This window comes from Salmo trutta, chromosome 19 (genome assembly GCF_901001165.1).
Source record: "Salmo trutta chromosome 19, fSalTru1.1, whole genome shotgun sequence".
In the NCBI taxonomy this organism is placed as follows: Eukaryota; Metazoa; Chordata; class Actinopteri; order Salmoniformes; family Salmonidae; genus Salmo; species Salmo trutta.
In genome coordinates this window covers 3,705,044-3,719,699 of record NC_042975.1, presented here as the reverse complement: position 1 = coordinate 3,719,699, position 14,656 = coordinate 3,705,044, and the positions used below count along the sequence as shown (strand labels likewise).

Here is a 14,656-nt window from a genome sequence, read left to right as displayed (position 1 = left end):
GTAAAACCCCCTCCATGTTAAACCCCCTCCATTTAAACCCCTCCATGTAAAACCCCCTCCATCTTAAACCCCCTCCATGTTAAACCCCCTCCATATAAACCCCCTCCATGTAAAAACCCCTCCATGTTAAACCCCTTCCATGTTAAACCCCCCCATGTTAAACCCCCTCCATGTTAAACCCCCTCCATGTTAAACCCCCTCCATATAAACCCCCTCCATATAAACCCCCTCCATGTTAAACCCCTCCATATAAACCCCCTCCATGTAAAACCCCCTCCATGTTAAACCCCCTCCATGTTAAACCCCCCCATGTTAAACCCCCTCCATGTTAAACCCCCTCCACGTTAAACCCCTCCATATAAACCCCCTCCATATAAACCCCCTCCATGTTAAACCCCCTCCATGTTAAACCCCCTACATGTTAAACCCCCTCCATGTTAAACCCCCTCCATGTTAAACCCCCTCCATATTAACCCCCTCCATATAAACCCCCTCCATGTTAAACCCCCTCCATATTACCCCCCTCCATGTAAACCCCCTCCATATAAACCCCCCCATGTAAAAACCCCTCCACGTTAAACCACCTCCACGTAAAACCCCCTCCATGTTAAACCCCCTCCATATAAACCCCCTCCATGTTAAACCCCCTCCATATAAACCCCCTCCATGTTTTACCCCCTCCACGTTAAACCCCCTCCACGTAAAACCCCCTCCATGTAAAACCTTTTCATATAAACCCCCTCCATGTTAAACCCCCTCCATGTTAAACCCCCTCCATGTAAAACCTTTTCATATAAACCCCCTCCATGTTAAACCCCCTCCATGTTAAACCCCCTCCATGTTAAACCCCCTCCACGTTAAACCCCCTCCACGTAAAACCCCCTACATGTAAAACCTTTTCATATAAACCCCCTCCATGTTAAACCCCCTCCATGTTAAACCCCCTCCATGTTAAACCCCCTCCACGTTAAACCCCCTCCTTGTTAAACCCCCCTCCATGTTAAACCCCCCTCCACGTTAAACCCCCTCCATGTTAAACCCCCTCCACGTTAAACCCCCTCCATGTAAAACCTTTTCATATAAACCCCCTCCATGTTAAACCCCCTCCATGTTAAACCCCCTCCACGTTAAACCCCCTTCATGTTAAACCCCCTCCACGTTAAACCCCCTCCACGTTAAACCCCCTCCATGTTAAACCTCCTCCACGTTAAACCCCCTCCATGTTAAACCCCCTCCATGTGAAACCCCCTCTACGTTAAACCCCCTCCATGTTAAACCCCCTCCACGTTAAACCCCCTTCATGTTAAACCCCCTCCACGTTAAACCCCCTCCATGTTAAACCCCCTCCACGTTAAACCCCCTCCATGTTAAACCCACTCCATGTTAAACCCCCTCCACGTTAAACCCCCTCCATGTTAAACCCCCTCCATGTTAAACCCCCTCTACGTTAAACCCCCTCCACCTGAAACCCCCTCCATGTTAAACCCCCTCCAAGTTAAACCCCCTCCACTTAAAACACCCTCCACGTTAAACCCCTCCACGTGAAACCCCCTCCATGTAAAACCCCCTCCATGTAAAACCCCCTCCATGTTAAACCCCCTCCATGTTAAACCCCCTCCATATAAAACCCCCTCCATATAAACGCCCTCCATGTTAAACCCCATCCATGTTAAACCCCCTCCATGTAAAACCCCCTCCATGTAAAACCCCCTCCATATAAACCCCCTCCATGTTAAACCCCCTCCATGTAAAACCCCCTCCATGTAAAACCCCCTCCATGTTAAACCCCCTCCATGTAAAACCCCCTCCATGTTAAACCCCTCCATATAAAACCCCCTCCATATAAACGCCCTCCATGTTAAACCCCCTCCATGTTAAACCCCCTCCATTTTAACCCCCTCCATATAAACCCCCTCCATATAAACCCCCTCCATGTTAAACCCCTCCATATAATCCCCCTCCATATAAGCCCCCTCCATGTAAAACCCCCTCCATGTTAAACCCCTCCATGTTAAACCCCCTCCATATAAACCCCCTCCATGTTAAACCCCCTCCATATTAACCCCCTCCATATAAACCCCCTCCATATAAACCCCCTCCATGTTAAACCCCCTGCATATAAACCCCCTCCATATAAACCCCCTCCATATAAACCCCCTCCATATAAACCCCCCCATGTAAAACCCCCTCCACGTTAAACCACCTCCACGTAAAACCCCCTCCATGTTAAACCCCTTCCATATAAACCCCCTCCATGTTAAACCCCCTCCATATAAACCCCCTCCATGTTAAACACCCTCCACGTTAAACCCCCTCCTTGTTAAACCCCCTCCATGTTAAACCCCCTCCATGTTTAACCCCCTCCACGTTAAACCCCCTCCACGTAAAACCCCCTCCATGTAAAACCTTTTCATATAAACCCCCTCCATGTTAAACCCCCTCCATGTTAAACCCCCTCCATGTAAAACCTTTTCATATAAACCCCCTCCATGTTAAACCCCCTCCATGTTAAACCCCCTCCACGTTAAACCCCCTCCACGTAAAACCCCCTACATGTAAAACCTTTTCATATAAACCCCCTCCATGTTAAACCCCCTCCATGTTAAACCCCCTCCATGTTAAACCCCCTCCACGTTAAACCCCCTCCTTGTTAAACCCCCCTCAATGTTAAACCCCCTCCACGTTAAACCCCCTCCATGTTAAACCCCCTCCACGTAAAACCCCCTCCATGTAAAACCTTTTCATATAAACCCCCTCCATGTTAAACCCCCTCCATGTTAAACCCCCTCCACGTTAAACCCCCTTCATGTTAAACCCCCTCCACGTTAAACCCCCTCCACGTTAAACCCCCTCCATGTTAAACCCCCTCCACGTTAAACCCCCTCCATGTTAAACCCCCTCCATGTGAAACCCCCTCTACGTTAAACCCCCTCCATGTTAAACCCCCTCCACGTTAAACCCCCTTCATGTTAAACCCCTCCACGTTAAACCCCCTCCATGTTAAACCCCCTCCACGTTAAACCCCCTCCATGTTAAACCCCCTCCTTGTTAAACCCCCTCCACGTTAAACCCCCTCCACGTTAAACCCCCTCCATGTTAAAACCCCTCCATGTTAAACCCCCTCTACGTTAAACCCCCTCCACCTGAAACCCCCTCCATGTTAAGCCCCCTCCACGTTAAACCCCCTCCACGTTAAACCCCCTCAATGTTAAACCCCCTCCACGTGAAACCCCCTCCATGTTAAACCCCCTCCATGTTAAACCCCCTCAATGTTAAACCCCCTCCACGTTAAACCCCCTCCATGTTAAACCCCCTCCATGTTAAACCCCCTCTACGTTAAACCCCCTCCACCTGAAACCCCCTCCATGTTAAACCCCCTCCACGTTAAACCCCCTCCACGTGAAACCCCCTCCATGTTAAACCCCCTCCATGTTAAACCCCCTCAATGTTAAACCCCCTCCACGTTAAACCCCCTCCATGTAGGCTACATGTCCATATGCCCATCATGGAAGGAGAGATGAGACGATGCCTGTGACCTTCGTATAGAGAAAGGTTTCTGTTGTTTTCCTGTAGCAGTTTGTTTTCTGATTCATTTGAGTACAAAACAAGTCCTCGGTAATCTGCCGGTTCAACAGCAATGTGCCTGGTTTCTTCCTTATCTTGGCAATGCATTAGCCAGTAGCCAATCTATAACAGGTTTCTATATAATCTACTCGTGAGGCTTTTGGCATAACCCTTTTGTATTATTCACAATTCACACAGGCCTACCTGCAGTGCATACTCCATCCCCGTTTTCAAATACCAACTCTTATCCAGTTAGACGTGCTCCTCCAAACATATTCAAATGATTCAGTCCAATAAGGCCATATTAATGGTAGGCCAAGGCTTTATATCTGACTTATTGACAATGTAGCTCACACATACAAGTCCCATTCACAGGAGCGTAGTACTTATCAATGAGGAGAAGTGTGATCCGTATACACATGTATGACTATACTCGTTGAAGCCAATTTCAACAATGTTGACCGCCAACAATCCAAACGTACTGAGAAAACACTGAATGTCATTTATTTTATATATATGTTTTTATACTCGTTACAGTAACCTATGCTATCTAATCAACTGTAACATGAATCCACAGTGGACTAATACAAGGATATTCCCCCAATTAGAGTTGATCAGTATGCACAGAATGTCCATAACCTACAGAACGGGAGACCACATGCAGTATGAAGACATGAAACACATTGACTGGCCAGCGAGTGGCCAAGCCCTCTATCATACCTACCATGAAACGCTTTGACTGGCCAGCGAGTGGCCAAACCCTCATCATACCTACCATGAAACGCTTTGACTGGCCAGCGAGTGGCCAAACCCTCATCATACCTACCATGAAACGCTTTGACTGGCCAGCGAGTGGCCAAACCCTCATCATACCTACCATGAAACATGTTGACTGGCCAGCGAGTGGCCAAACCCTCATCACACTTACCATGAAACGCTTTGACTGGCCAGCGAGTGGCCAAACCCTCATCATACCTACCATGAAAAATGTTGACTGGCCAGCGAGTGGCCAAACCCTCATCATACCTACCATGAAAGGTGTTGACTGGCCAGCGAGTGGCCAAACCCTCATCACACCTACCATGAAAGGTGTTGACTGGCCAGCGAGTGGCCAAACCCTCATCACACCTACCATGAAAGGTGTTGACTGGCCATAATGTGCTCCTAACTGAAAATAGCAACAATATTTGTGATACACGGCAGAACCTACAGCTCCAGAGACAGATTCACCATTGGGTTAATTTAGTTAAAATAGAGCCTTGAATGTTAACAGGCAGTAGTGGAGAGTACCTGAAACTGCAACCACAGTGGGAAGATTGATGGTCATTTTTGTGTGTGTGAGGCAAGGAGAGAGGGGTTGAGATGTATTTAACCCTTATTTTACCAGTTCAATTGACTGAGAACACATTCTCCTAACAACCTCTGGAATAGTCAACAGGGGAGAGGAGATGAATGAGCCAATTGGAAGCTGGGGATGATTAGGAGGTCATTATGAGATGAGGACCAGCTTGGGAATTTATCCATCTGTCTCTCTCTCTCCCATTCTCCGTCTCTCTCTCTCTCTCCCATTCTCCATCTCTCTCTCTCTCTCCCATTCTCCGTCTCTCTCTCTCTCTCACATTCTCCATCTCTCTCTCCCTCTCCCATTCTTCATCTCTCTTTCACTCTCCCTCTCCCATTCCCCATCTCTCTCTCCCTCTCCCTTTCTCCCTCTCCCAATCTCTCTCTCCCTCTCCCACTGCTGGCTTGCATCTGAAGCTAAGCAGGGTTGGTCCTGGTCAGTCCCTGGATGGGAGACCAGATGCTGCTGGAAGTGGTGTTGGAGGACCAGTAGGGGGCACTCTTTCTTCTGGCAAAGAAAAAGATCCCAGGGCAGTGAAGTGGACATTGCCCTGTGTAAGGTGTAAGAGTGCCCCTTACTGGTCCTCCAAAACCACTTCCGGCAGCATCTGGTCTCCTATCCAGGGCCCAACCCTACTTAGCTTCAGATGCAAGCCAGCAGTGGGATTGAGGGCAGTATGCTGCTGAAGATAGAGAGGAAGAGAGATTTCAAGATAGAGAGAATGGTTTTTAAAGAAATAAAGCGCTGAAAGAGAGAGCGTGAAAGGCGGAGAGATGGACAAATAGATGGACAATGGGAGAGAGGGAGGGAGGGAGAGAGAGATGAAGAATGGGAGAGGGAGAGAGAGATTGGGAGAGGGAGAGAGAGATGGAGAATGGGAGAGGGAGAGAGAGTGGGAGAGAGAGATTGGGAGAGGGAGAGAGAGATGAAGAATGGGAGAGGGAGAGAGAGATTGGGAGAGGGAGAGAGAGATGGAGAATGGGAGAGGGAGAGAGAGATAGGGAATGGGAGAGGAGAAAGAAATGGAGAGAGTGAGATTACGAATGAGAGAGATGGAGAATGGGAGAGGGAGAGGGAGAGAGAGAGGGGGAGAGAGAGATGGGGAATGGGAGAGGGAGAGAGAGAGGGGGAGAGAGAGATGGGGAATGGGAGAGGGAGAGAGAGATGGTGAATGGGAGAGGGAGAGAGAGATATGGAATGGGAGAGCGAGAGAGAGATGAAGAATGCGAGAGAGATTGAGAATGTGAGAGGGAGAGAGAGAGAGAGAGGGAGAGAGGGAGAGGGAGAGAGAGAGGGGGAATGGGAGAGGGAGAGAGATGGAGAATGGGAGAGAGAGAGGGAGAATGGGAGAGGGAGAGAGAGGGAGAATGGGAGAGGGAAAGAGAGATGGGAGCGAGAGAGGGAGAATGGGAGAGGGAGAGAGAGATGGCGAATGGGGGAGGGAGAGAGAGATGGGAGAGGGAGAGAGAGAGGGAGAATGGGAGAGGGAGAGAGAGATGAGAGAGGGAGAGAGAGATGGGAGGGAGAATGGGAGAATGAGAGAGGGAGGGAGAGAGAGAGGGAGAGAGAGAGGGAGAATGGGAGAGGGAGAGAGTGGGAGAATGGGAGAGAGAGGGAGAATGGGATAGGGAGAGAGAATGGGAGAGGGAGAGAGAGATGGGAGAGGGAGAGAGAGATGAGAGATGGGAGGGAGAATGGGAGAATGGGAGAGGGAGGGAGGGAGAGAGAGAGAGAGAGAGAGGAGAGAGAATGGGAGAGGGAGAGAGAGATGGGAGAGGGAGAGAGAGATGGGAGAATGGGAGAGGGAGAGAGAGATGGGAGAGGGAGAGAGAGTGGGAGAATGGGAGAGGGAAAGAGAGATGGGAGAGGGAGAGAGAGAGGGAGAATGGGAGAGGGAAAGAGAGATGGGAGAGGGAGAGAGAGAGGGAGAATGGGAGAGGGAGAGAGAGATGGGAGAGGGAGAGAGAGTGGGAGAATGGGAGAGGGAAAGAGAGATGGGGAGAGGGAGAGAGAGAGGGAAAATGGGAGAGGGAAAGAGAGATGGGAGAGGGAGAGAGAGAGGGAGAATGGGAGAGGGAAAGAGAGATGGGAGAGGGAGAGAGAGAGGGAGAATGGAGAGGGAGAGAGAGATGGGAGAGGAGATGGGAGAGGGAGAGAGAGTGGGAGAATGGGAGAGGGAGAGAGAGATGGGGGAGGGAGTGGGAGAGAGAGATGGGAGAGGGAGAGGGAGAATGGGAGAGGGAGAGAGAGATGGGAGAGGGTGAGAGAGATGGGAGAGGGAGAGAGAGAGGGAGAATGGGAGAGAGAGAGAGAGATGGGAGAGGGAGAATGGGAGAGCGAGAGAGAGATGGGAGAGGGAGAGAGAGTGGGAGAATGGGAGAGGGAGAGAGAGATGGGAGAGGGAGAGGGAGAATGGGAGAGGGAGAGAGAGATGGGAGAGGGTGAGAGAGATGGGAGAGGGAGAGGGAGAGGGAGAATGGGAGAGGGAGAGAGAGATGGGAGAGGGAGAGAGAGTGGGAGAATGGGAGAGGGAGAGAGAGATGGGAGAGGGTGAGAGAGATGAGAGAGGGAGAATGGGAGAGGATGAGCAATAGATGCTTCCGGATAGATAGCTGGTATATTAATTTATATCAGGCTGTGATAGATTATTTTTTACAACATTATGTAACCTTTATTTAACCATGCAAGTCAGTTAAGAACAAATTCTTATTTGTTCTTAACTGACTTGAGTTTGACCCATAAAGAGACCTTGACATCACAAGAGCTATATCTTTCTTTCGACTTTGTCAATCACCACATCCTCATCGGCAGAATCAATAGCCTTGGTTTCTCAAAAGATTGCCTCGCCTGGTTCACCAACTACTTCTCTGATAGAGTTCAATGTGTCAAATCAGATGGCCTGTTGTCCGGGCCTCTGGCAGTCTCTATGGGGTTGCCACAGGGTTCAATTCTTTGGCCAACTCTTTTCTATGTATACATCAATGATGTTGCTCTTGCTGCTGGTGAGTCTCTGATCCATCTCTACGCAGACGACACCGTTCTGTATACTTCTGGCCCTTCTTTGGACAATGTGTTAACAACCCTCCAGACGAGCTTCAATGCCATACAACTCTCCTTCCATGGCCTCCAACTGCTCTTAAATACAAGTAAAACTAAATGCATGCTTTTCAACCGATCGCTGCCTGCACCTGCCCGCCCGTCCAGCATCACTACTCTGGACGGTTCTGACTTAAAATATGTGGACAACTACAAATACCTGGGTGTCTGGTTAGACTGTAAACTCCTTCCAGACTCACATCAAACATCTCCAATCCAAAGTTAAATCTAGAATTGGCTTCCTATTTCGCAACAAAGCATCCTTCACTCATGCTGCCAAACATACCCTCGTAAAACTGACCATCCTACCGATCCTCGACTTCGGCGATGTCATTTACAAAATAGCCTCCAATACCCTACTCAATAAACTGGATGCAGTCTATCACAGTGCCATACGTTTTGTCACCAAAGCCCCATACACTACCCACCACTGCGACCTGTACGCTCTCGTTGGCTGGCCCTGGCTTCATACTCGTCGCCAAACCCACTGGCTCCAGGTCATCTACAAGACCCTGCTAGGTAAAGTCCCCCCTTATCTCTCAGCTCACTGGTCACCATAGCAGCACCCACCTGTAGCACGCGCTCCAGCAGGTATATCTCTCTGGTCACCCCCAAAGCCAATTCCTCCTTTGGCCGCCTTTCCTTCCAGTTCTCTGCTGCCAATGACTGGAACGAACTACAAAAATCACTGAAACTCGAAACACTTATCTCCCTCACTAGCTTTAAGCACCAGCTGTCAGAGCAGCTCACAGATCACTGCACCTGTACATAGCCCATCTATAATTTAGCCCAAACAACTACCTCTTCCCCTACTGTATTTATTTATTTATTTATTTATTTTGATCCTTTGCACCCCATTATTTCTATTTCTACTTTGCACTTTCTTCCACTGCAAATGTACCATTCCAGTGTTTTACTTGCTATATTGTATTTACTTTGCCACCATGGCCTTTTTTGCCTTTACCTCCCTTATCTCACCTCATTTGCTCACATTGTATATAGACTTATTTTCTACTGTATTATTGACTGTATGTTTGTTTTACTCCATGTGTAACTCAGTGTTGTTGTAGGTGTCGAACTGCTTTGCTTTATCTTGGCCAGGTCGCAATTGGAAATGAGAACTTGTTCACAACTTGCCTACCTGGTTAAATAAAGGTGAAATAAATAAATAAATAAAATATATTGAAACCACTCAAACTCAGCTGAAACTGCAAATGTAACAGTACTTAGATATAGAAGGAGAGAGAGAGAGAGGGACAGACAGACAGACAGGCAGACAGACAGACAGACAGACAGACAGACAGACAGACAGACAGACAGACAGACAGACAGAGACAGACAGTGCGCAAGAGAGAGAGTGCGCAAGAGAGAGAGTGCGCGAGAGAGACGGACAGAGACAAAGACAGAGAGAGACAGAGACAGACAGAGAGACAGAGACAGAGAGACGGCGGAGGTAGAGACTGAACGAGAGAGTGAGAGAGAGAGAGTGCGCACGAGAGAGAGATGGAGAGATAGAAAGAGAGAGATGGAGAGAAAGAAAGAGAGAGAGAGACGGAGAGAGAGAAAGAGAGAGAGAGACGGAGAGAGAGAGAGAGAGAGAGAGAGAAGGTAATGACAGAGGTGATTGAGTCCAATAATCGCTGATGCTCGTAACGGGGGGAAGGCAGGTGTTCGTAATGATGGTGGCAGGAGTGTGTAATGCTGGGGAGCCTGGCACCCTCTAACGCCCGGGGTGAAGAGCAGGCGTGACAGGCTGGGTGACGGGTATAAAGAGAACTCACTGACTAGGGAGGTACTATGAAAAGTTAGAGGCTGTGTTAACATCACCTACAGAGAGATAAACCTGGAGAAGAGTCCCCTAAGCAAGCTGGTCCTCGGGCTCTGTTCACAAACACAAACAGACCCCACAGAGCCCCAGGACAGCAACACAATTAGACCCAACCAAATCATGAGAAAACAAAAAGATAATTTCTTGAGGCATTGGAAAGAATTAACAAAAACAACTGAGCAAAATAGAATGCTATTTGGCCCTAAACAGAGAGTACACAGTGGCAGAATAACCTGACCACTGTGACTGACCCAAACTTAAGGAAAGCTTTGACTTTGTATAGACTCAGTGAGCATAGCCTTGCTATTGAGAAAAGCCACCTTAGGCAGACCTGGCTCTCAAGAGAAGACAGGCTATGTGCACACTGCCCACAAAATGAGGTGGAAACTGAGCTGCACCTAACCTCCTGCCCAATGTATGACCCTATTAGAGACACATATTTCCCTCAGATTACACAGATCCACAAATAATTTAAATTACATTTTGATAAACTCGCATATCTATTGGGTGAAATACATACTGGTCTGAAACTAGATCCCCTACATACTGGTCTGAAACTAGATCCCCAACATACTGGTCTGAAACTAGATCCCCCTACAACATACTGGTCTGAAACTAGATCCCCTACAACATACTGGTCTGAAACTAGATCCCCTACAACATACTGGTCTGAAACTAGATCCCCCTACATACTGGTCTGAAACTAGATCCCCTACATACTGGTCTGAAACTAGATCACCCTACAACATACTGGTCTGAAAGTAGATCCCCTACGTACTGGTCTAAAACTAGATCCCCTACATACTGGTCTAAAACTAGATCCCCTACATACTGGTCTGAAACTAGATCCCCTAAATAATGGTCTGAAACTAGATCCCCTACATACTGGTCTGAAACTAGATCCCCTACATACTGGTCTGAAACTAGATCCCCTAAATAATGGTCTGAAACTAGATCCCCTACATACTGGTCTGAAACTAGATCCCCTAAATAATGATCTGAAACTAGATCCCCTACATACTGGTCTGAAACTAGATCCCCTACATACTGGTCTGAAACTAGATCCCCCTACATACTGGTCTGAAACTAGATCCCCCTACATACTGGTCTGAAACTAGATTGCCTACAACATACTGGTCTGAAACTAGATCCCCTACATACTGGTCTGAAACTAGATCCCCTACATACTGGTCTGAAACTAGATCCCCTACATACTGGTCTGAAACTAGATCCCCCTACAACACACTGGTCTGAAACTAGATCCCCCTACATACTGGTCTGAAACTAGATCCCCCTACATACTGGTCTGAAACTAGATCGCCTACAACATACTGGTCTGAAACTAGATCCCCTACATACTGGTCTGAAACTAGATCCCCTACATACTGGTCTGAAACTAGATCCCCCAACATACTGGTCTGAAACTAGATCCCCTACATACTGGTCTGAAACTAGATCCCCAACATACTGGTCTAAAACTAGATCCCCTACAACATACTGGTCTGAAACTAGATCCCCTACATACTGGTCTGAAACTAGATCCCCCTACATGCTGGTCTGAAACTAGATCCCCCTACATACTTGTCTGAAACTAGATCCCCCTACATACTGGTCTGAAACTAGATCCCCTACAACATACTGGACTGAAACTAGATCCCCCTACATACTGAACTGAAACTAGATCCCCCTACATACTGGTCTGAAACTAGATCCCCCTACATACTGGTCTGAAACTAGATCCCCCTACATACTGGTCTGAAACTAGATCCCCCTACATACTGGTCTGAAACTAGATCCCCTACAACATACTGGACTGAAACTAGATCCCCCTACATACTGGTCTGAAACTAGATCCCCCTACATACTGGTCTGAAACTAGATCCCCTACAACATACTGGTCTGAAACTAGATCCCCTACATACTGGTCTGAAACTAGATCCCCTACATACTGGTCTTGACCAGAAGAAATTAAACTATTGGGGACGTTGTCTTCTGTACTGTTCAACCAGTCCAGGAAATGTGGATGTTGGGAGAGGTTCTCTTTTGCACTGTTCTCCCTCCTTCCTCTCCTCTCTTCTTCATTCTTCCCCCTTCCCTCCCTCCCTCCCTCCTTTCCTCCTTCCTTCCCTCCCTCCCTCCCTCCCTTCCTCCCTCTCCTCTTCATCAATCCATCCCTCCCTTCTCTCTCCCTCCTAACCCTCCCTCGTTAGCCTGTAGAGTGGCAGGATCAGACTGTTCTCCTTCCGGGAGATGTGAGTGTAGGGAGGTGTGTGTGTTTGTTATACAGCCCAAATCTTCTAATCTCCAGGCAGTTACAGGATGTTCTGGTGCTTGAACCCCATGAGACTGATGATAGTAAAAAAAAAACACCACTTTAGAGGTTTTCACGATTATTATAATGTGTTTTCACATGTAGCTGTTTTTTGTTGTTGTTGTAATAGGTCATCTATAGCACTGCTGTTGAATGGAATGCACAAAAGGAAATTAAAAAGGACTCCCTTATCTGGTAATATGGAAACAATAGTCTTTAAATCGAGAGTTAGTGTTTAGTTCATCACAGTAAACAAATGTTAATTTCTTCCCTTTATCAAAATGTTGTTTTTTTCTCTTCCTATTTCTTTCAATCATGTTTGTATCTGTTATACCTTTTGGCATATTCTCTAACAGTGGTATGAGAACAGCCGTAATGATGACATTGTAATTATGCGTCTGTTAAGTTACCTAAATATGAGCTCTGCCTGCGCGGCATGACGTGAAACGCTCTCATATGGATATATTTAGTGAACCTTAAACGATGCGGTTGGGATCTGTTATAACACGATGATGAAATGTTTATAGATGTGTAATAAATGTGTAATGGCTATGAAGTCAAAGTAAATCGTTACCGTATATTTAAATGTCCTTATAATGTCGTCGTCGCCCCCCCCCCCCCCCCTCCTTCCCTCCTCCAGCGATGGTGTCCAGTAGGACGGCAGTAGAGAGCAGCTGTCCTCTGGGGCAATTCCCCTGTGGTAACGTGACAGTGTGTCTCCACCAAGCTCTGCAGTGTGATGGACACAGAGACTGCCCCAACGGAGCCGACGAGGAAAACTGTGGTGAGAGAGAGAGAGAGACAGAGAGAGAGAGAGAGAGAGGGTGTATGGATGTATGTTACGTGTTAGTGTGTGTGTGTATGTTACGTACCCTTCGTTCCATGACGTACCATTTATCCCTGATAATCTCGCAAATGTCCGTTTTGGACGAGACTTAAAGACCAAAATTATCCTATTTATTATTTATACTTTGTATTTAATTTTGACACTAGAATAAATGTTTCTGACGCATTTCATTTCATGTTTCTGATTCATTTCATTTCATGTTTCTGATTCATTTCATGTTTCTGGCTCATTTCAACCATAGAAGTTGTTTGTTTTGATTCAGTTGCTATTTAACTAATTGAATCATGCATGTTAGGTCAGGGTTGGTCTGGTAGATCTCCAGATCAACCCTGATGTAGAAGGTACCAAACCATTGGTTTTGTTTGTCAGCGGGCAATAGAGTTCCAGGTGTCTGGGAAGGTGACTTAACGTGCAGAACATTCTGGATGAAAAGCGGAAGTACTTCATGTTTTTACATTTTCACATACTATAAAACGAAAACATTTTGCTTACCCAAATAGTATACTATTTAGGACGCAAGTATGGGTATCCGGACTAGGGCTGTTGTGGTGACCATATTACCGCCATGAAGGCAGGATAATCAGGTTTCTCCAAGCTCTGATGCTGCTGATGGTCATTAGTAGCCTACCAAACTTGTTAACTGCCTGGTAATCAGCACTCTATTGTCCCTCTAAACACTCTGACATCAATGCAAATGTATTCGAAAATCTAATCAAACACTTCATGAGAGTCCACGAGTTCAGGTTGCGCAACATTTCTATAGGCTATGTAATTGCGCGAGAAAACAGAATGATGGCCTCTACTAAAAATAGGAGGATCAGCTTTCTATAGGCTAGGCCTACTATATTTATTTATCAACTTTCCAAATGTTAAGTACATTGTTTCTCTTTAAAACAGGAGTATAGTCTACCTGGCTGGCATGAAAATAAACCACGGGGAAAAGTGTCCTGCCTTTTTTTGCGACTTTTTGAATCATACTCGCACACCTCATGTATCCTAGCCCATAGGCCTATAAGGTTTGTATCACAAATATAGTGGCCAAATAACTTTAAGCAAATTAAGCACATTAATTCGCTCTACAAGGGGTGAAGGGCCTAACTGGTATACATAAGCAGCGGGTGAGTTTCAAGTTTGGGGAAAGATCATTTTGAAAATAAAAAAATGCACCTTTATAATAAAAGCATTACCTGCATAATCACATTTGTGGTCAATTTTGATAATAGTGTTTTCCGCGAATGGAACATTCATGCTTATAGCCTACTACCATGTGAGCATTGCTGCCCTTATAATGTAAAGAAATAGACTAATAGTTTATCAACATTTTCAGCTAAATGTCTGATCTGTTTCGTCAGCCACATTGTGTAAAGAAGGTTTTTTGATGCTACTGGTTGTATTAATTTGGGTTCTATCGCATCCCACAATAACTGTCCCAGACTGTTTGCAATATTTATTTCTCGCACAGAATAGAATAGAATAGAATAGGTCAACCTTTGTACTATGGGGATAGTAGATTGACATAGGCTAGTGCTTTTGCTGTTCGTTAGGCCTACTTATAATGTTGGTAAATATGGACAGTTCTTCCAATATCTTCAATATGCACCTTGGAATTGGATAAGGACAGTTGCGTCTCCGATGTGTTGGTCTTCACTTGTAGCCTGTGAGAAAGAC

At 46.6% G+C, this 14,656-nt stretch overlaps 1 protein-coding gene across 1 annotated transcript in view; it reads left to right on the top strand.

Annotated features, from left to right (window-relative positions):
* LOC115155050 (relaxin receptor 2) overlaps positions 1 to 14,656 on the top strand; it is a 71,199-nt gene that overhangs the window by 17,037 nt on the left and 39,506 nt on the right. Inside the window, exon 2 of the mRNA XM_029701844.1 lies at positions 12,782 to 12,925. Within this exon, the coding sequence (XP_029557704.1) occupies positions 12,782 to 12,925 (144 nt within the window). The remainder of the gene's footprint in view (positions 1 to 12,781; positions 12,926 to 14,656) is intronic.